Consider the following 23431-nt stretch of genomic DNA (forward strand, 5'->3'; position numbering starts at 1 on the left):
TGATAATATTCAAGGTATGTTTAGGGGCCAATAAGAAACACGGATGAAAGACATAGAGGCACACTGCAGTTTGCTCTTGTGAAAATACCTCTGCCGAGCACTTAAGAATATTTCACACATTTTAAATCTTTGAAATTTTGCTTATGAACATTTTAAGTTGTCTTGAGAAATTATACAGCCCAAACATTCAGACTTTAGAAAAATGAAATGAAACTAAATTGATTTGTCAGATAAGAGAAAACTTTTGTCAAAAATGCTTTCCCATTGGTGGAACACTGATCTTGAGCTTCTGGGTGCTTTAAGACCGCTGGGCTGACTTGCTGTATTTGTCTAAATAGGAGTTGAATAAATGCAAAATGTCTGTCTTTTAATGACTCTAAAGTAGTTTCCCCCCCTTTTTTTTTCTTGTCTTGGGGCAGGAGGAAGGATGTCACTTGGATGTCAGGAAGCTTTTGAAGTTTTCAAGCAGGAGCATGCTGACAGTATAACTATTGAGGACAACAAACAGCTTTTAAAACAGAGGTGAGTGTCACAGCAAGATATAGCTGGAGGCAGACATGTAAAGGGTTCATTATGACTCTGGGTAGGAATGGTTAATTTTACACCAGACATCCCAGGCTTCAATTGAGATCTTGGTACAGAAACTTTGCCATTTCTTACTGGGGATATTTTGTATTCAGAAGGCACTGAGTGGGTGACAGAATAAGAATCTGCATGAATATGAAAGTAGCATGAGTAATCTTAGTGCATCTTTCCTCCAGTTTTATTCTTCTTATCTTCATAGCCATGCTGAAGCAATGTGGTAAATGGCATTCATGATCATGAATTATCTGGAGGAAGTAGGATCCATGTGACTGAATCAGTTACTGTAATTTCCATTGTCAAAAATACTTTACTGGCTTCAGCACTGAGTTGGACAGTAAGCTAGGAGATGTTTAACATATGCTGTCTGTTGTTCCTAACTTGTTTGCCAAGTGATTTTAGCTTTTCTCTGCCAGTTTTGCCCTCGAAAACAGAAATAATACTTTCCTCCTCCACATTTATTGTTAATGCTGGCAATACACTTCAAACCATTCCAGTGAAGATGGTGAGCATGGCAAAACATTGAAAACATGAATTTTCATAAAGTGGATTTTAAACATCTCAGAAATTAAACCATCAGCACTTGTCCATGTTGATTGGATAGTAGCACTGTTTCAGTGTCAGTTTTTCAAGTGTTAACCCTCCAGTGTACTGCAAGAGAAATACAAGGTTTTGAGATTGGACATGCCAAAAGCAGATCTCTCAATCTACCCTTGTAACTAACATTTACCATAACAGGTTTTGGGGGGCTTTCCTGTTTCCTGTTTCCTTTTTCCTGTTTCCTGTTTCCTGCTTTGTGTTTCCTGTTTCCTGCTTCGTGTTTCCTTGGGTTTCTTCCTTCTCCAGGTTTCTTAGCAACACAATTTTCCCACTTAATAGGCACAAAAGACATTGTTTTCCTGGTGACTCAGTCTTATATTCATTTACTTCAGTGAGATTGAGGCAAAAATTGATCTTCACATCTCTGTGACTTATTCAAGATCTTGCTATTTATCACTTCTGAACTGGTTAACTTTCTACTTGGGTCTATAACTTAACCATAGGGACACAAATTGCTAAGGTATTAGATGTATGTAAGAAGCTACTCATGTGAACTTGATGTTTAATAATGCCTTTCTTTTGTTCAGTGTATCAGATCATGCTACATCCTTGCATAAACGATTACACTGCAATCGCTTCTGGCTTTACTGCCCATTGAGCAGAACGCTTCGTGGTTACAGCATGACATGAGAGCAATACAATTCTGAACCATGCCCTAAATTTCCTCCAGTTCATCACAATTCTTCCATATTTTTTCTCTTTGTTATTACTGTGAAGCAAACCAGTGTTTCCTTCTGGTTTCAGAACATGTAATAGAGAAGGGCTAAACCCACAAAGTTTGACACCAGATTTGCGTTCCCTAAAGAACAAAGAGATTCAGATTAGTGCCTTGGGTAACCCCTCTCTAATGTGCGTCAGCTGATTGCTGAAGTCAGTGCTAATGTGAATGTTGATACCCTGAAGCAAAATGGTTTTCCCCTGCCATTTGCAGTCATTTTTAGCAAAGATGTCCATAGCTTCAAGTTTACCGAGTTCATTTAAATGGACTTATATCAAGTCCGGTCTGTAATTTGCAATGTAGCCTCTGAACTACCAGTTAAAAAAAGCTCTGTTACTCAGCCAGTGTTCAAATTGCACAGGAAGAAGCGTGTAGACACCACATGTTTAAAGGTTACCATCACTTCCCTTTATATGTAGGCCTCTCATGTTAATAATTTTGTTTATAGTTGCATAACCACTTCTGTCATACCACAAACAGTATTTGGTTCACAAATTACTTATTTTTAGCTGTCTTATTTTTTCTTTTGCGTATTTTGGATATTCTTGGATTGCTAATTATATCATTCTGATATTAATTGAATGGTGAACTATTAGTGATTCTAGTTGGAAGTTTGACTGTGAAGGTTGCAACTGTTGCTTGGGCTGTGAACTTAATTATATAGATGTGAACATGATAGTCATACATACACAGTATACTTTTATTTTCCTGTTACTACCTGTGTATAAATAATCAAATGTAATCAGTTGGTTAATTAAAAAACTGAAAAACATTTGTCTTGTTTAAATATATATATAATTATATATCTATATATTTAATGTAATACTAATATAATAAGTATTAATATAATTTAATATAATAAATTATATATAATGATATAAAATTTTATATATATATATATAAAAGAAATACTGTTTTTAACATAAAACTTCACCTATTACTTTAGAGCTCCTTACAGGGGCAGTAGCTCAGTACTGTAACTCAGTATGCTCACTGGATTTGAAAGGTGGGGAAACATATAGTTAAGGATAATTTCTCTCTTAAGCTAATTTACTGGCTTACCGTTCAAGTGAAAGACAATAGATTCAAGCTGTCATATAAGGATAATTGCCTATGGGAAATGGCTTTGTAAGACAGAAAAGGTGATTTTCTACAGCTTAGTTTGCAGTTAATGCAAAGCAATTCTTTTTATTTTTCTTCTCTATATTAGTAACTGCTGCCCTCCTTAAAAAAAAAAAAAAATAAAAAATCTGTGTTTATGCCCAGACAGAATTAGATTTCTGCAATTTGGACTTCCTGTACTTGACTTCCAGAGAACTTAATAATATCCTGTTTCTCAATGCAACCATGTTCTCTTAGCATTGTTTCTTGAGGAGGAGAAAAATGCTTCTCGTTTTCTGGTGAAATATACTACCAGAAATCTTCCCAGCAGCTCCAATGTAATATTGCATACTGCACAAAGCTTTTAAATCCCATTCTAGTCATTATGTCCAGTAGTAAAATTTTACTGAGCTTACAGAAGTGATGTAGGTCTAGTTTCTGTTTTGTTTTTCTCCATTATTTTTTTCCATTTTGTTGTTCTCCACTAATTTTTTCCATTTTCTTCTTTCCTTGATTTCTGTGTTTCAGCTGTTTAGCAGCTAATTTGTTTTTTCAGTACGTATGGATGAGGTTCATGGAAAGGAAGAGTTTCACTTACATCACTTGTTGTAATTTCTAATAATTAAAAATGGGTGAATGTTCATATAATCCACTAAATGTCTCCATTCTCTCATTGGACAGCCTTTGAGTTTGTTTACATTATGAGTTAGAGATTTGTTTTTCAAAATGTTTATTTTTTAATTACTGGCATTTGCCTTCAAAGAGTGAAAAGCACTTGTTCTGCTAAAATTAGTGGCTAAATTTGGGGTTTCATCATGGAATATTTATGTTTAGTAATAGAAGCCATGATTTGGCATTTTGAGCCTTTCTATGGAGCATTGTCCATGTAAGATACACATGAACTCTTTTCAGCTACTACAATTATTTACTCATCACTGTTTGTAGCACTATCAGCTTTATGCTAGATAATATCACCTTTTTATTAGAGGACTATCAGAAATAGCCTTTTCCCTTTCAATATTAGAATCGAATCTCATGTGTCTATCTGCTTTATTTTGTTTGACTATGATTCATAGTCACAGATGGAATTCGTTGGACTGTCGTAAACTAATGCCAAATTTCAGTTTATGTTATTGTGCCAGTTTATAAACTGTGGTATTTGAGAAACAGATGCATGGCCCGTTCAGCTGTTGGCAGTAACCTATGAATAAGGGCTGGATAGATAGCTGGCTTCAACTTGTCCAGCTAAATCTCTCTGTGAACATGAATGAATCAATAGTCAACTGGTGATTTGCCTCAGGAATTACTAAGTAATTGATGAACTTAGTACTTGGCTCATGGGAGCTGAAGGAAAGAAAGAGAGAGGTACTTTTGGGTGTTCCCCTTTGATCTTTACATAATCTTCAAGCCCTGTTTGGGTGCTCTAAGTCAAAACCAGTGGAAAAAGCTTATATAACAGTCTTGCAGATACTTCAAAGGCTTCTGCCTTCTTTATGTAAGAAACAGTAAGCACTGAGAAACCTTCCAGCTTCAACCATTTAGCCATGTTAATTCAGCCTTGACAGTAAATGTTTGTGAGCAAGTAAGAATGTGGGCATCTGAAATTCTAACTTTTCCAGTTTTACAGAGAAATGGACTAATTGAGAAGGGGCAATTTTCCAAACCAAGCCATCCCAGGGGAAAGTTGTATTTCTTGAATCTGTTTTGCCATTATTTGAGTTAGACAGAAATACAATTTGGATTTCCTCAGTTACTTTGTCTGGTGGCTAGACCAAGACTCTTCCAGATCAGCTGAAGGCTTACTTAACAATTAAGTAATACGGTTCCACCTCCACATTCAGCAAGGTTCAACTTGTACACATCCAAGTAACAATTCAGAATTTCATGTCGAGCCTAATGTCCTACAACATGTCACAATGCAAAAAATTGTCCTTCTACATTTTAAACTATTGCTATTTAGACTATTACAATGGATATTTCCTGGAGCAAGCCCCAGTTCTCTGAGAGACACTTTAGATTTTGCCATTGTACATTGATTTGAGTTATTATTTTTACAGCAGAATATAGTTGGCATTTGAAGCCTGATTTGTATGCCATTTATCCTAAACAGTTTTATATAATACTTAGTTAAATAAGTGTAAGAGAATAATTATGACAGCAACTGCTGTAAAAAAATCGGAAAACTGACTGAAAAAAAAAAAGGCACAAAAGGAGAAGGCATCAAGTTGTAGCAGTCTGTAGGGAATGTAGAGAATATAAGTGAATTTGTAAGGCTCTGTAGGCAGCTGGTTTTTAAGGATACACTTGGATATGGCACGTTTCCTAAGGAGCAAGACATACAGTGAGCAGGGTGTTTGATATCACTGAAGTGAGCATCACTGCAACACCATGTTGCAAGCTAAAAAAGTAACTTACGATCATCAGAATATTTTATATACTATGCCAAATTTGATTATTTTAATATAATGAGGAAGTGGACAGTGAATTAATTTCTAAACATACGTGGTGGGAACTTCACATTTGAAAAAAAAAATTAATTTCCATTTTTTATATGCGGTCAAGCTATTTGCATACTATAAAAAAGAAGTTTACAAAGCCCGATTCATTGATTTGTTTCCATCCTTATCAGCCTGCTTCTTGCTTGCTATTTGCATATCTTCATGTGGCTAGCTTTGGCTTGTTATCAGTATTTGAGCAGTAGCTGAATATCATCTGAAAGTCTTCATTCACATAAGGACTATCTGCAAAAGAGTAGAATAATTCAGTTTTGTCATGCGTTATTATATTTCTATTTAAGAGGTTTCTTAATGACTGTGATGTACATTTTCACTTAGCGTAAACAATGATTGTCAGCAATATGCAAATCACAGGCTGAAATTTTAAAATTCCTGGTGAGCAAAAGAAAACATTTTATTTTGACTCTGCTTGATTTTTTTTTCTTTTACTTTTTTTCATAACTGTATGTTAAAACATTGCAAGTAATATAATATATTAAAATTAATATGAATATTTAAGAGAATCCAATTGTTAGAATCGAAATAACATAATTCTTAAAACTTAGTCAGATAAATTTGGTTTTTACGTCTAGTAAGCCCACTTGTTGTATGGGTTTCTTTCAGAAATGGTTTCTTTTAGAGTAGACAATCCTTTCTGATGGTAAATTGTTTGCAAATAGTTCTACTTAGAAATAAAAAAGTAGTCCTGAGAAACTCTGTATTTTATTGTGAACAACTAGTTTAAGTAGTTGTTCCTTAGAATAACTCTGTATCATTATGCTTGCATTGACAGATTTGCTGAAGCTAAATACCTTGGAGAAAAGTTAAATGAAGTGAGAAATAAAATAAGTGAGTACATTTTAGCTTCATTTTACCTTTTAGCTGATGAAATCACAGTATTCAGAGGATATGGGAAGATGTTCTAATTTTTAAAGTTTCTGAAGTCAATGCATTACTAAGATTTCCAATAAGGTAAATTGTTATCTGATGACAGCAGCAATAATTTTATGTACAAGCTTTGATTATTTCAAATACCATAATGTGAAAAATGGCTCCCTTCTTTACTTGACAGGATGTCTGAAATGTATCAAAAGGAAGAGTTAAGGTATTAACATTGGGTTTTCTGGTTTTCATTTTGGAATAAAAGGATCCAAAACCATAATTTCAAATTGTGATATCTGTGGATTAAGGATTGTATTTATCTATAAATTTACATAGCTTCTGATAAAAGAAGTTTTCATTGTTGAATTTCCCCTCTGCACTTCCTTTGTACAGATTAATTGGAGCAATTTTGAGGTGTGCCTCAGCTTGGTTGGGGGGTTTGTCATTTTTTGCTTTGAGGCCCCAACAGCATATGCTTGGCTCCAGTTTCAGATTGTTCAAAGCAAAAATCACCTGTAGATACATTCAACCACAAACTGGATCTTACTCAATCCTCCTAGCAGCCCTTGATTTCTGAGTTCAGTTGATCCCAAGCCTGTAGTTTCTTTCCTAAAAATTGGGTATCCAAGCTCTCTGTTGGATGAGAAACACAGCTGAAGTCCTTGGAGATCAGGTCCATGTCCTCCTATATGCACACATTCGGATGAACCAAGTCTCTTCCATCTTCCAGATACAGGCTGTGAGGGACCAGATTTAAAGGTAATGTAGCATCTAGGTTCAGTTTCTGTCTCCTTCCTCTGGATGGCACCAGCACAAACATAAATGGTGAAGTCATTATCACCACTTCTTGTCTTGTAACAGTAGTTGAGTTCTGGGAAAGGACAAAAATTTCACGGCAGTACTGACAAGTGCTCTCTACTTTCACCAGAGCCATGATTATATTCTCTGTGGTCGTGAAGGGAAGCTACTGCCAGATTCCCCTCCCAGTCACCTATGGGTACACCACAAGTCCCTCAGAGATATTATGCAGTATATTTAAAGTTATGTCAGCTATGAGGAAAGCCTCAGCCATGTTGGTTGGCACTGTGTTTTCAAACCACAGCACGAAGGATGTTTGGAAGATATCCAGAATCAGAGACATCAAGTGCTGAGCCCTACTGCTGCAGTGTTCTGAACACTCAGTTATTTCTAGAAGACATGATACTTGAATCAACCTGCGTTCTCTCAGTAGGCTCATTTGTCTCCTTCAGACTGGGCAGAGCATAAATCTCAGTACAGAGCTTGTGCATGGGTATCCACAGATTGGCCCATGTGAGTAGGATTTCAATATCTACCTTGCAAATATGAGTCTCTCTGGTGTCCATACAAGCTCACTTAAATTCTGCCAAGGTGGCTTTTTCTCCTGGTAAACTTGGAAAAGCAGGTTGAATATACTATGGAGGACAATGCATGTTATTCTCCAGGTAACAGGAGGCATCTCCAAAGTGAACAATGCCTGCAGCTTTTGGGCAACTCTCTGCACAAGTGTGACCATGAGCTATCACATCAGGATATGACCTCTTTTTCTCTGCTGCCATCTTGAAGTCCATGTTGCCCTGATTTACTTCTGTCTCCCAGATTTACTCCTCTGTGATAAGCCAAAGAGATTTCTTGGCCTAAATGAGGTAGAGCCAAAGTCAGCACTGAGTCCCAAACTTCTTTCACTTGCTGAAGTTGAAATCCATTTTGGAGCAGGCATAGTGATCATCAGCAATAAGCAGCCACACACAAGCACATCTTTCGCAGTGCCTGGGGTGCAACTGCTCCTTGAAGACAGAAGCCTAGCAGCCACCTTACATGCACCTTATATATATTCCAAGTGTCTGAGGGGGAGAACATCTGTTTGGAGGGTGTGGGAGACAGTACAAGAAATGGTGGGACACACGCCAGTCCTGAAGGTACCACTTGTAGTGTTACACTGGGACAAGACTTGTGTGGTCTGTAAGTCCTTTGAGACTTGCAGGAGTCTGCTGTGGCAGCTCTCAGAAATAATGTAACAAAACAATGTAGATGGAGCCTCTCAAGACTGTTGCCATGGATCCCAGCAAAATCTAAAAGAAATCCTTGGTTTGGACTGAATTGCTGCGGGTTTTTCCCCAGCAAGTTAGGCAAAACTTCTGATAGCTATAATGCAGCAGAGTATGGATTTTGCTGCAATTAAAAGCATCTGTTTTAAAATTTGTTTTTCATTAAGTTCTTCAGTGTTAGAAGTGAAACAGTGTAGTCTATTTGGGGAATATGAATGACATAAAAATCTGAGTACATATTCATATCTATATGTAACCTAAAAAACCAAACTGATTCCTTGAACAAAACAAGCAGCTGTAGTATTGTGTTGAACTTGACAATGCTTATATGCATCTTTCAGGAAATTGTAATAGCTTGTAGTCCACCTGAATATTAAAAAACTCCTTTAAGTATCAAACTAGAAACGTCTCCATAATTCTAAGAAAAAATGCACAAAATCATACATTTTGTTTTTGGTTTGGTATATAAAGTGAGTTACGAGTGTTTTCAAATTGAAAATTAATTTTGTTACTCCCCATTTTTTTGTTTTGGTAGTAAAATGGAAAAATAGTCTTTTAATTTAGTTCATACTGTAATCCTACTGTATAAGCAAGAGATTTCATCCATGTTCTATCCTTTTATAGCTTTCCATATGCTGATCTATGCAGATTATGCAGATGTAAACTACTTTGTGGATGGTTTTTAAACACTGATGTCTGGGGCTTGAGACTGATCATATTTTATAGTCCTTCCATTAATTCTTTCTGTGTAACTTTATGCAGCATGTGAAAATTAGCACTCAGGTTAATATAAATACTATTTTATATTAATTTGTCCTTTTCTCCTATCCAGCCTTATTTTGATCATAGTTGTTAATAAATCTATCTATTAGCACTTCTCTAACAATTATTAAATCTTTGCATCCAGTATGACACTTTCTAGCTTGTTCAGCTTTGCCAGTGCAATTGCACTAGTTTATATAGTTTAGCAGCCTGAAACAATTTTTCAGTTAAGTCTGTCTCGTCATAGCATAGATGCTCAGAAGACCATTAAAGATGCTAAGTAAAGTTACTGACCTGCCAAATTTTTACTGAAAATGTGGTAGGAGAAATAAGAGTCATCTGCGGCCTGCAACTAGATCTTTAATTTACTTTTATTGTTGTTTCGGTTTCCCTAAGCATTCCTGGCTGCCTTGTTGTGCACAATCAAGAACAGATCCCATCAATATCAGTTTCTGTTATTTCTAAGCTCCACTTAATAGTATAAAACTATGCACCACAGAGCCCATTTCATGCAGTCTGATTATATTTTGAGATAGTGACAGCAGTTGGCTGTAACTTTTATGTCATAAATACTCTTTTATTCTGACCTTGGAAATATTAGTGTTTTGCAGTAAAAAGTACACAAAATACTCCAAGCACTTCTCAATTACACTAGAATTTCAAAAACATCAGGAAGTTAGGACTGGAAAAAGAAATTTGCAGTAGGGTTTTCTTGGTAGGCTTTTGCTGGTGTTATTGCGTGCGTAAAAAGATTAAAGAAAACAACGTCTAGATGTATGATGGAGCTTGTGTGGAGTGACTGTAATATCAGAAAAGAGGCACTGTGGCTAGCGTAGCTCTTTGCTACTCTATCACATATTCCTGGATTCCCTCTATTTTTATGTTTAATAGCCCTGCAGAGAATGCCAAGATTTTAAAATTATTTTTATGGAAAATGATAAGTATGTCTTGGATTTTACATAATGCTTACTTTTCACAATGACCTCCTAGAAATAAGAAGGTGGCTTTTATTGCTGGATGAAAATTGTCTTTTTCTGCTGCTTAAAAAAAAAAAAGAAGAATAGGGAAAAGTTTCTAAGTCGGGTTATTTTAGTGATCCTGTTTACTGCATTATCACACAAACTTCTGTATAGGTACAAATAAAGGAGCATTGGGCTTTGATGCAAGCATTGAGGGGCACTTCTTTTTGAAAGTCAATATACTGCATAAATATAAATAAATCAAAAGGTAGAGAAAGTATGGCTTTTGAACATATAGATGTGTCTAGATTGGTTTGAGTGAACTATTCAGAATTGTTTACGTATGACTGGAGAATGTACCCAAGGACTGGACTTTGAACGACAAATACAGAAAGCCAACATGAGTAAAACTGGAAAAAAATAACTGCAAGGTCAGGGAACTAATAAGAACTCTGTAACCAGCGTAGGAGAAGTGGAAAGTGGGCCAGCACTGACATACAAGTAAATTTTCGCCTTTCTAGTCCAACATTAAAAGCCTTAAAGACATGTATTTCACTAGCTTAAAAAAAAAAAAAAAGTTTTATTTTCTTGTGGAAAAAACAAGCTGTGCCTCTGCAAGTGTTTTTGTATTGCACCATTTCCAAAGACTTAGGGTCTCTAACAAGAACTATAGACCCTTTTGGTATTACTGAAAAAGTCTTGGTGAAGAAAAATTGAATCTGAAGCCAAGGATTTTATTTCAGAATTTCTTCATGCAAAAAATTGAGTGCTTGTGTCTAGCACATTCTGATGGGTCAGCCTTGGCTGGCTGTAAGGTGCCTACCCAGCTGCTCTATCTCTCCCCTTCCTCAGCAAGTCAGGTTGAGAAAGTAAGAACAAAAAGCTCATGGTTTGAAAGATGGGGAGAACACTTACCATTGCAGGCAAAACAGACTCAAGTTGAAGTAAATTCATTTAATTTATTGCGTATTAAAAGAGAGCTGGAGAAACAAAGATAAAACCTCTGAAGTCGAAACTTCTCTCCTTATCAGGATTAGTGGGAGTCTTATTTCTAGGACACTGTTATCAACAAGGTGGTTTTACACCATCATTAAGAACATTCTGTGTGAAAGGATTCTGGTAGTAAGAAGTCTACATCTGAACAAACTGCAAAGCATTAAATAACAACAAAAAGGCTCAATTTCTACTGCATTGATCACATAGCAAATTAGAGTTGGGGGGATTAAAAATACTGTTTTCAGTACAAATTAAACTGCTATATTCATTCAGAATTTAGTGACTAAAAAAGATACCTACATACAAGAATATGCTATGTGTTAGATGCATTCAAGATTAGTAAAGAGTTCCAGTTTATCCATATAAATGTCTGTCTGTTTTGGGGTATTTATACTACTATTAGATTTATTTTTTTCCTAAAGGAAAAAAAGCATACTAAATGGTATTTAATGCCCGGAGGGAAGCAGCTGTTGTTTTTAGTCTGTCCAGAAATCAGCTAACATTATGATTGAAGCTGGGAGAGGAAGGGCAAACTCACGTGGGAGTAATAATTGTGTGAGGAAACAGGCACTCTCGGAATGAAGAAGGGTAGGTGGGTGGATTATGTGCACATGATGTTGATGATGCAGCTATACCCACAGGAATGCTGACGTGTCGCACAGTTCTGCCTCATTTCAAGCTTTGATTTTAGTGCACGAGATCATAGGATAGCAAAGCCAATTAATAATCTTTAGTGAGGGCATGTCCTATTATTGCAAAGTAATATTATTGAAGAGTCTTCATTTAATTTGTTTGCAGATTATTCAAATAATTAACCTTATGTATCACAGTTAATGGAGTGCTACACTGAAATGGTGAGGACTGGAGGAGAGTGAGGACAAGACACAGCAGTGCTGAAGGATAATACTGATTCTGACTCACTGCCTTGTACCTCATGCTGTTATTTCTGTGAATACAAAGTTAGATGCAAACGCTAATCAGAACCTAAATAATGTAAAAACTGAATCTATAATCACCCTTTTCTCTATGTTCAAGACTCTTATGTATGCACACATAAAAAATTGTTTTGTTATGGAGATAAGCCAAGTAGACCTCATTTTAAACTCCAAAGTAAGAATATTTTGTGCAAGTTTTTTCTTTATACCTGCACAACTTTATGAAGGGAACTGGTAGCAACTTTCTTGAGTAGATAAGAGATGAAATATGATGAAGTGATATTCTTCAGACAGAGGTAATCTGAGAGCACTCTGTAGGCTATGTTGTATATCTACATTGTTTTAGGTTTACATGCAGGCAATAAATTACTTTGAAGAAGGAAAATCAGTTAGTTAAGAACTAGGATCCCAAGGATGATATTAGGAATGTAATGCATATTTTAGGTCATGATTATATGGACTGAAAGAATTGAGGGAAGCCATGGATGAGCAAAAAGCATTTTTTAAACTTTTGCTGAAGAAGTGTATGTACTTGAGAAGGGTAGAATTTTTATTCAAAAGAAAAATATTGAAGAAAAATTCTGTGCTTCACATGGCACCTAAATGAAATGCTGTGATGTAAAGCCCAATACTATTGGTAGTATTATCTATTGATTTTATATTAATATAAATGTTCTGAGTCAGAGACATTAGCTTACTGGACATCGTTTCAGCCATGAATGAAGTGAGACTATAATAAGGGAGAAGTTACCATGCTTTGAAATGCATTCCATTCTTCAGTGTAATATTCTTGTTCTTTTATGGAAATAAATATCGAGGCTTCATAGTTGCTGATTAGTATAATTCACTGTTCTAGTTTAATTCCAGAAAGTATCACATATTTACACAGACTTGTATCTGATATATGTGCTCAATGAATTTTACTGGAAATGACTAGTCCAGAAGAAAAATGACAAGATTGCATTGAAAAAGGGATTGAGAAACTCCAAGAAGAAAATTTACTTTACACAGGCATATCTGATTCAAATGAGATGCAAACAACTCATAAATAAATGAATTCAATAATGTACAGATAACTCAATAATATCATCCACAGCATTTAATTCTTCAGGTAGCTTTGTGTAAGTTGCTGTTTTCAGCAGAGACCTTTAACTCTGAGGTCAGTTTGAATTCTAGTTGTGTAAGAACTGAAAAGAAAACTCTGAAAAGATTTCCACATTGGGCTTTATTGTTTTGGTTCATTAAGGGCAGCAGGCACTAGTAGTGATTGTTTTAAACAGACAAATAATATCACTTACACTGTGAAATATACTGCAATATAGTCCATGAGATGCCTTAGAGACTGATGCAGTCCTCTAGCTGCATTCATAATTGCATCAAACTTTATACCACTGAGGCTGCTCAGTCTTCTTCTGATGGTAAGAGCAATCCAATGTTGTGCACTCAGCCAGTCACTTTAGGAGTATCATCTATTTAAAAGCCAGTTACTTTCAAATGTTTTCTCATTTCTACTCTTCAGGAATGATACGACAAGTATGACATGGTCTTTCAAGTGCTTTTTCTTATTTTACAAGCAAGTGTTTCACCCTATGGAAGTGTTGTATACTGCCCTTAAACGTTACACTGAGTTCTGCCTCACGAGAGACATAACTTGCAAAAACAGCAAGAGAATTTGCTATTTACTGTTTATCATGTTCTTTGATCAGAGTCTGTTCTTGACATGGAAAGCTCCCTGAGAACCAAGCATTAACATCTCCATCAATGCTTGACATTGAAAAAACAAGGGTCCCAGATTTCCTTCACAGACAGAAATCTGAGCAGTGTGGTCAATCAAATGTGCTCAGGATATGCTGAGTATGTGCAACTGGGCACTCACGCAGCTCATGCTGTGCAACCCATCCAGCACACTCTGTAGGTGTCAGATGTACTGTGTGTGCTCAGATGAACTTCTACATAGCCTGCTTAGTGTCACTCTGCGTGCATTCTGCATGTATAATGATTTATGTGTCCAGGATTTCTGGCTGCCTGGCAGATGCTACCCCAGCTGGCTTGCTCAGTACCTGAGAAATTCCAGATGAACAACAAAATCAGCGATCTAGAACAAGCTGAAACAGTAGTTTGCCATGAAAAGTAGGAGATTTGGCAAGTACCCTTCAGTGTAGACTGGAAGCTCTCTGAAAAATAGAGGTCGCTTGCCTGATGCTTCACCATTTCTGTTCTAGCACTGAGATATATATAAAAATAAAGCCTCGCTATGCTTAGTCTCCACTGATTTCTTCTCTCCTGGGAAGCTGCCTGCATGTTGCAGATGTCCTCTGCCACTTTACAGAGTCAGTCTTGGTTGTGGCAGAAAAAGGAACACAAGTAGTATTTCTGCCATATTTAATCTCGGGGGTGTAACTGTGCTGTTTAATCCTGAGGGATGTCACTTATGACTAACATAACAAAGTACATTAGCTCTGCAAAACCTGCAGCCATCTGTGAGAAAAACAGAAGAGAAAATAGGCCACGGGGACAAACAGTCTCCCAGATGTAATTTCCCAGCTGGGATGTTATTCAATGTGGCCCAGTGCCTAGAAGTCCCAGTCTGTTTCTGATCTCCAGGTCAGTTTCAAAGCAGTTTTGTAATAAATGAGGCATGTTTATGTGTCCACCAAAAATAGCAGTAGTTGTTAAAGCTGAAGCCATTCAGTATGGCTGACACAGTCTTCAGATTCTTTCTCCTTAATTTTTTGGCCCAATTGTTTTGCAACCTAATGCTGAAAAAACATAGTTCCTATGTGTTTGTTTTGGATAAATATCTAGTCATCGTGCCATTATGACTGCAGTTTTGGAATCTATTTTTTAAATGTTATATTTCAATTTTTGGAAGCATGGAATTGAAAACACAGGAAAAACAGCTGAGTTTCTGCAGATTTTATTTTCTTAACCACCTTGTCACCATCTGCAGTTTGTTCTTTGTTGGGAAAGTGATTTACTTTGCTTTGCGGAATGTTCCATCTTATTTTTCTCTTTGGTTAATCTCCTTCCATTTTAACTTATTTCCTTCTTTCCGTGATGAAATATAACTTACTTTCACCCTGATTCTGTTAAGGTTCTTCTTTTTCTGTTCACTTCAGGCATGATTTCATGGCTCAGTTTAGCCATAGCATCAGTTGGGTACAATATAAAAATGCTGTGATCTCTCCCAGCATTTTTCATAAGATCTCTCTCAAGGTGCTGTAATGCAGAACAGATTTCATGCATTTCACACAGGCCTGCCAGATAGATGGTTACAAAATGGTAACTGGTTGCTACCATCTTGGGCAGACCCAGCACTGTGATGAAAGCTTCCACAACCTATTTTCTTATTCTAGGAGCAGCCAGTTGGCTAGTAAAATAAAGCAGAGAGTGACAGCAATATATTTTTATTTCTTGCTAGCAGTGAAAGGTTCATGTTAATGAGATGGGTTTTTTTCTCACAGTGTTCATAGTGAGTCAGAGTAATCAATTAACTGCCTTGTTTGTAATCAGCAAATCATATTTTTGATTTACATGAGAATTTTTGCTTAGAGTCTCAGAACTCACTGCAATGTGAACAGGGCTTGCGTTTTGTTGGGGTAGTGCTTAAGTATAATTCTTGACACCCTATGATTAAGCAATGAATAGTAAAGTAATATTTTTAGCTGAATGAGAGTCCCCAGAAAACTGATAGTTGTGCATGCAAACAAGGAGAAAACCGAACAAGAACATAAACTCTATTATAATAGCCTGTAAAGTATTACTGTGCCTTTCTGAAATCCTTCTTTCAGGAGAGACAATCCTTTGCTATACTTAATGTAAGCAACATAAACATTATAGGTCTAACTCTTGTCTCACTTCAGAAGTACACCTGGATTGATGGCAGCTGTAACAGAGCTGTCTGTTCTGCTGCTGCTCCAGCGCATGGCCGTGCTTGGGCAATTGTCAGAAAAGACAGAAGGAAAGATATATTTTCTATGTCTCTGTCAGTCCTGAGCTGGCATAGGATTTGTCTTCCCTGCTCTGTTAGAGCTGCGACTGTCAAGAGAATCCTAGCAGCTTTCTGGCAGCCTTTGTCCTTTTTCTGCCTCTCCCTATAAGAAGAGGATACCATCTTCGGTAATATAAAACCGTCTTTGCAGCAACTCCAAGGAGACTTATTTTGGAAGGTACAAGTCTTTTGGCTTAATGGGGCAATGCATATGTTTATGCCAATGCTAAATATTGTCCATTGTTTTGGAGTAGCTTACATATGTTTGTTTTTACTTTCAAACAATAGGCAATGTCCCTGGGTGACAGTGCATAGGCTGAATGGGTTCTTAGAATGAGAAAACACGATTTGTCAAATGACTTATTCAGAAAATACCAAACTGAATGAATTCATTTGAAGAGCTCTGTTATGCTCCCCTGATGCGCTGTTCTTTACACAGAGGAACCTTATTAGTGTAGCAGTCACTCCAGGCCTAAGACATTAATGTTTTCTTTGGATCTGTGCTGGAATCTACATATGCAGGCAACATTTTCATTTTCTAATTATTACAAATGATGTTCTGTTCTTTAGAAACAGAAGTATTTTCAGGGGAAAAAGTTATGCTCAGGAAGAAACCAAGTAAACACATTTTACCTAAGGTTTTCACTATAATAACTAAAAGCAAATGGACCAAGCTCATTGGATTTAATCACTCTACGAACGGCCATGACTGTAAATTTGGAACAGTATCTCTCAGTAACAGATTTTCTGATTGTAGGCTGTCTACAGGCTGAAAACAGGTAGTCGTTGCTGGATTGCAACACTGCGTTTTGCTGTTTTATTAGGCTAGTAAGTTCTTAAGTCAGTCTGTTTAAAGAGAAGAGGCTAGATGACAGTTAATGCTGTATTATAGGGTGGGTTTTTTAACTCTTGCAGTCTTTTGTACAAAAAGCTTTCCTTAATCATGTCTGTCTAGTACTGGATGGCCCAAGATTTTATGAATGAAGAGTCAAACCTGCAAACTCTAAAGAAGTAGACCTTAGCTTATGCAGAGTAGCACTGGCAAAGAATGATACCCTTTAATGAGCACTGAAATAGAAAATTGTTTTTCCTAGGATCTTGTGGTTCATTTATACATCTGGACGGCATTCATGCAGACTTGCAGTATAGGCATATGTACTTACATGTACTAAAATACAACAGCTTTTTTCTAATCAAATCTAGTTCCTAAATCATGTAGAACTAGTGATGTTGCCACAGCTGATTGTGAATGTTGCCAAAGGAGTGCAATCAACAGAGAATAACTCTATTATGAAGATGTTCTCAAGCACTTTAGCTAAGGCCGGGGGAGGATGTCTGTTCAGAGCTGATCACATCATTATGCCAGTTATATTGAATCAGGTTGCATTTTAAACTGCTGAGCAATTCAAGAAGCAGGCTTAGGCTTATCCACAACAGAAAATATATACTTTATCTTTAGAGGAAGCTATTTCAGATTTTACTGGGATGCTAATATGTGTCTAACACTCAAAAATCCATTTTTCAAAATCCTAGTATATATATTACAAGTAAATAGCATTAAAAAATGTCATAGACCCATTCTCACTCTGACCTTGTTTCCATCACCCTGAAACCTTGACATGTCGTCAAAACATGGTAGCATATCTAAGCAGCTTCAGCACCATAATTTTTTTACCATTTATTTGGTTTTTAATTTCATGTCATATCTGTCAGATTCCTAACATCAGTCTAAGCATGTCTCCTCTGACCAGAAGCCACATGGCAATATGAGCTCAATTCCGGGTCAGTTTCTTGGGTAAGATAGCGAAATTTTAAAAGGTTATGGAACTGAAGTATGTAGTGAGGCCTGGAACTGTATATTTAGTTTGCTGTTGGGCAGTCCTGGCCAGAAAAATTATCTCAAAATGAAACTAGACATCAAATTGTTGCATATAAATTACAAAGCCATGTATTATAACAGCAAATAACCATGTCCGTCTTATACTTGGATACATTCATTCTCTGTTCAAAATATTAACTGATATGTTATTACCAGAAAACTTGTTGAGGGCTAAAATTCTTTGACTTTGCCTATTTGTGCTTTAAGACCCTTTATTTATTTTTTAAGCTTCTTAAATTTGGACATTAAAAAAAAAAAAAAAGAGAAAGGACCTATATACAAAGCTGGTTTTTCTGACTTTATTTTCCTTATTCTTTCTCTTCACATTAATTTCTCAGACATATTCAAGAGATAAGCTGCATTTAGTCATGTGAGCATCCAGAGTACTAAATTCACAGATTATGATTCCTTGTCCATATGGCATTGCTTTTTACCCATACTTTTGGGGCCTGCTTAATATTTAATTCATGAAAAAATAGATGTGATAAACAAAAGATTAACAGTTTCCAGATGTGCATCATTTCTGTCTCTTTTCTGGCATATAAAAAGACAATAGATACACAGAATATTTGTTAACTTTGGACAACACCTAAAATAACACTCTGACATCTAAGGGTGTAAAGGAAATTTAAGCACCCAAATCAGGAGAGCTATCTAGGGAAAAAAAATCTATTCCTGAGATATAACAAACTGCCTTTGCTAGTGCATGCAGAAGCGCTGCTTTATTGACTGAGCTGCCTATCTCGTACCCATTGAGAATCCAGAAATGATGTGTCCTTCTGCTGAAGACTCTTGGACTGCACTTGCAGCTAAACATCCATGTTTGGCTAAAACTACCTGGGCAGCATTGAGTTCAACTTAAAAAATACCCATCTGGGTACTGACAGCTAATTTTGGGACGACAATAGAATAAACATCTCAGCATTTGTTTCTAAAGTCAGAAAGCATCCAGGTTCTGAGTTCCTGTTTCAAGGAGATGTTGAACTGCAGTCCAGAGCCCTTAGTTCTTTCTGTTCGTTACCCTAGATATTCCAATATTGTCTATGTACATGGACTGTTAGGAATTTATATGCACTAGCCACTTGCCATACTTCCCTTTCTATGGAAAGGAGTGCTGTACCTTTGGGTGAATGGGAGGTGTGGTACATGCTAGCATTTCCCTCATTTAGATGAATGGGACCTTGGGGAACACCTCAGCCATTAAGCTAAACAGCCAATGGCAGTTTATACTTGGAGGAAGAGGGAAGTCCGGAACTTTGTCATCAGAAAACTTAATTCCATTTCTGTACAGTTTTGCTGTATATCCCTATAAAAGCACTTTTTTTCTGTACCAGCCAGAAGGTATGAAAGGCTATTACAAAAAAAAAAGTGGGATAAAGGGTGCTGTGGAAATCCAGGCAAAACAACGAACAGTTAGAGGAATGTCTATCAATCAGAAAGTGTAAGTAATCATCTTATGAGAAAAAAAGGTATGATGTAATCTGGCCAGAACTAATGAGAACATGTAGGAAATGGGGAGGAGACTTAACATTGAGGTTAGAAATAATTGCATAGAAATGGTGACAGAGTTTAGAGGACTATATATTGAGTAGCTCAAGGAATAATCAGTGAACTCAAATACAGTGACTATAGGAATAAGTGACAACAACTGCTATCTCATAAGCTTTCTGTCTGTAAATGTGTCTATAAAAATTGTGATTGTCTCAGCTGAGCATGGCAAGGAAAGGAACATGCCCCAGTCAGCTGTTTTAACCAGTAATCTCAAAATGTTTAATATCCTACATCATAGTAAAATGTATGCATTTGAATCTGTGATATTTAAACTTCAAAGGATGAGAGTATGTTGGAAAAATTGTATATTTCCAAGTGTTTTTGTTCATGTGTTGAGTTCAGGCTGTGGTTTACAGCTATGGATTTGGTGTGGAAGTCAGGATCATGCTTCCAATTCTGAACCTGTCATCTTTCCTGGGGCCTCTGATGAGTTCTACTAAATGCCATCAGCAACCTTGCTCCCAGTGGTCTGCTACATTTCTTTGCCAACTCTTTGCTTGTCTCCAACCCTTTCTTCCCAGCACAGCTGGCAAAAAGTGTTTACTAGTATTTGAGACATTCTAATTGACTTGGTGGCAGTGTCACAGCTTAAATCGCTGCTAAGTTTGTGCTGAGATGCCAAACTGTGCTGGAGTAGCCAGAACGCAGGCAGACATTCATTTCTACCAAATCTGCTGTAGGGACAGTGACCTTTGACAGCAAACCTTGGGAAGCAGGGAAGAGGAATGAAAAAGAAGACGTGAGAGCCAGTAAAATCTTAAGCCGCTGAAGATGTTTCTTCTGTGAACAAAAGGCAGAAATCTTCTGCAGCAGGTTATGCTTTGCAGTATTTTACTTCAAATATTTTCATTAATGCATTTTTAATGCTGATGAGGGCTGTGTTTCACACACTGAAAATGTGTATGCTATAGTCAGGAGGCTCTGAGTGCTGCAATAGTGGTTTTTCTTCATTGATGCCTTTGAGGACTTTCTGAAAGGTAGGCCTTTACATGGGGATTTGGCCAACCATGTATCCCAAAATAGAACACTTGCATCCGAAATAGTGTTAAGCCAAGTTACTAGGGAAGACTCTTTTCCCCTGCACATTGCCCTAATAGAGCCAGCTGATTGACATGTTTTTGCTATCAGAGAAGTACAAAGGTTGCAAAGAAGAGTCGGAATTTGGCCCAAATATTCATCGGGGTCAGAGAAAGGCTGAACAGTTTGTCTGCTCTTAGTGCTGTGGGATTTTGAATTAAAACAGAATCTTTTTTTTATTCCATGACTTTTCTTGTCAGATACTTTTTATCATAGGTGATGTTCTCACACAATTTCAACATCAGATTGTCAAAAGTGTCTAACGTATCTGGTAAGATTTTGAATAATTATTTCTTAATATTCTCCATTTCAGAAATTACTCCATTCAAATATCTCCATTTGGGTTCAATGTCTCCTACTTTCAGAAATTCTTTGCAAGCTGTTACAACTTTGGCCTCAAGCTCATTAAAAAATATATCTCTGCAAGGCTTGTGGAAATTATGCGATTACCCTTCTCTCTGTCTTAAAAGTCTATCTCAGTGATTGTTTGCTGAGCTTACAACTTTAATTTGTGCTCATTCAGCAGGACTCCTTATCCGACTTAAGTAGGTGCGTGCGGCTTTTATGTATCAAATTTAATAGATCCAGAGTCTTGAGAAGGTCTTCATCATTGGGTGATAGCTGGGTCCAACTGCCTATGTAGGGGCATTGCATTACAAACAACAGCCCCACATATTTCCTGTCATGGTTTAACCCTGGCTGGCTGGCAGCTGAGCATCACACCATGACTCGCTTACCTCCCCCCTGCAGTGGGATGGGAGACAGAATTGGAAAAGTGAGAAAACTCATGGGTTGGGATAAAGACAGTTCAATAGGTAAAGCAAAAGCTGCACCTGCAAGCAAAGCAAAATAAGGAATTCCTTCAATCCTTCCCATTGGCAGCCTGATGTTCAGCCATCCCCAGGAAAGCAGAGCTCCATCAGTAACTCCTGCAAGCAAAGCAAAATAAGGAATTCCTTCAATCCTTCCCATTGGCAGCCTGATGTTCAGCCATCCCCAGGAAAGCAGAGCTCCATCAGTAACTTGGGAAGACAAATACCATCACTCTTAACATCCTTCTTTCCTTTTTCTTCCCCCCAGCTTTTTTTTGCTAAGCATGATGTTATATGGTATGGAATATCCCTTTGGTCAGTTGGGGTCAGCTGTCCTCGCTGTGCTTCCTCCCAACTTCTTGTGCATTCTCAGCCTGATCGCTGGAGAGGTGGTGTGAGAAGCAAAAAAAAAAAAAAAAGATAGATCTAACACTTAAACCATATGATATTATTAGGGACTCAAAATGCCCTAGAGGGTGAGTTCCAGGAATCAAAGGTTCCCTGGATGCATAAGAGGATGTTCTGCTAGATATTTTATGTAACACCAAAAAGAACCAACACCAAAACTCCATTTAAAGATGGAGAAAGAAAGAGATACAGTATCCTAGTTGAGGTGTGAAGGTTTCAGGATCTCCTGGATGAAATGACTTCTTAAGCTAAACACAGGCTTGGAAAATGTGAAATAATAGCAAAGTATAAAAAATAACAAGAGATAAGAGGTTATTGACAAAGGCTCCAACTTATCAATTATTAAGTTAGAAGAGACCCTCCATCCACATCAATAACAACAAATACTCTCAAAGGGAGGGAGTTAAGGTTGCATGTGTATTCATACGTTGTCCAATATTTTTATGCTTCAAGTTAGCAGTCTTTGAAACCTTATAATAGTATTATAAGGAAGGTCTGATAAAACATAAGAGAAGCGTTAAAACCTGTAGTGTGGACTCAGACAAAACCAAACCACTTTTTAAAAACAGTATTTCTTTAATTGTAACATACTCATTTTTGTATTGCCCTGAAGCATATGCAGTAGTGTCAAAGCGTTCATTGTCTGTAATAAATTGCAAAATAATTTCAGCTCCTTGAAACAGTCTGGAAGAACACAAAGACAAGAAGTTAGAGGACAGCTGTACTATTCAAGTTATAGATTCTGTCATATTTAGTCAGCATATAGGTTACTGTCCTCTGGTTTACATCAGTCTTAACTGGACTTCTCCATTCCATTTTGTCTTCTCTGTTTCTCTCCTTGCTTTTGTCTCCTGTCACAAAGCTTAAGTTCTGTGTTACCAGTTCATCTCTTTTCCATACCTCAGGATGGTACATGTGTCCAGAAACACAGGCCAAAAGCAACAGATTTATCACAGCCTTAATGACAGCTGGCTGCATGCTGAGTGAATTCCTAAATTCCCCAAAACTACTTTGTTTGCCAAAACATGTGGAGTTGCAGCGTTCAACATTTTATTGGGACTGTTATCTCCAAATGAAGAATGACTCCACTGGAAAAAAAAATATTTGGTATCAGCTGCAGACCTATTTTTAGCTTCTTGTTTGGTGGAACTTCAGAAAACATAATTAGCCATATGTTGAGAGATGTTTGCCAGGTCTTAAATTCAATTTTTGCAAACCACATTTAAGCACTACCTTGTCTACAACTTTACACTGCTGGAATCAGAAGACATGGGGATTTTTTATGGCAATGTGATTCTTCATATTTCTTTGAGTAAATATTTGTGTTTATGAAGGTTGTAGAACTGGCAGTACTAAAGACTGAAATCTTCCATTTGTTTATATGGGAAGGTTTGTGCAGGCAACAGTACTGGAATCACCCCCTACTTCTGTCACTTATGAACTTCAAGCCTTGCATTGGGGTGATGGCGCTCTCAGAGGCAGAAAAGTAGAGCAGGTCAGAAACATTCATTCTCCCCCACAAGTATTTGTAGTGAAAACAGAACGAGATCAGTTTAATCAAAAACATGTACAGAAAATGTTAAGGTTTTGTCAAAATTAAAAGTTTGTACATGAAAA

The 23431-nt window shown here is 37.0% G+C and overlaps 1 protein-coding gene across 3 annotated transcripts in view; it reads left to right on the forward strand.

The window, feature by feature from the left end:
• The window catches only part of KIF6 (kinesin family member 6), a 158942-nt gene that overhangs the window by 98332 nt on the left and 37179 nt on the right, over window positions 1–23431 (forward strand). For all 3 annotated transcript variants that reach the window (XR_001412954.1, XM_014950568.1, XM_014950569.1), the window contains exons 14-15: window positions 420–522; window positions 6290–6345. Coding sequence is in view for 2 of the 3 variants with exons in the window: in XM_014950568.1 (XP_014806054.1) it covers window positions 420–522; window positions 6290–6345 (159 nt within the window). In the remaining variant the exon portion in view is untranslated. The remainder of the gene's footprint in view (window positions 1–419; window positions 523–6289; window positions 6346–23431) is intronic.

The sequence above is a fragment of the Calidris pugnax genome, unplaced genomic scaffold, assembly GCF_001431845.1.
Source record: "Calidris pugnax isolate Ruff unplaced genomic scaffold, ASM143184v1 scaffold24, whole genome shotgun sequence".
Lineage (NCBI taxonomy): Eukaryota > Metazoa > Chordata > Aves > Charadriiformes > Scolopacidae > Calidris > Calidris pugnax.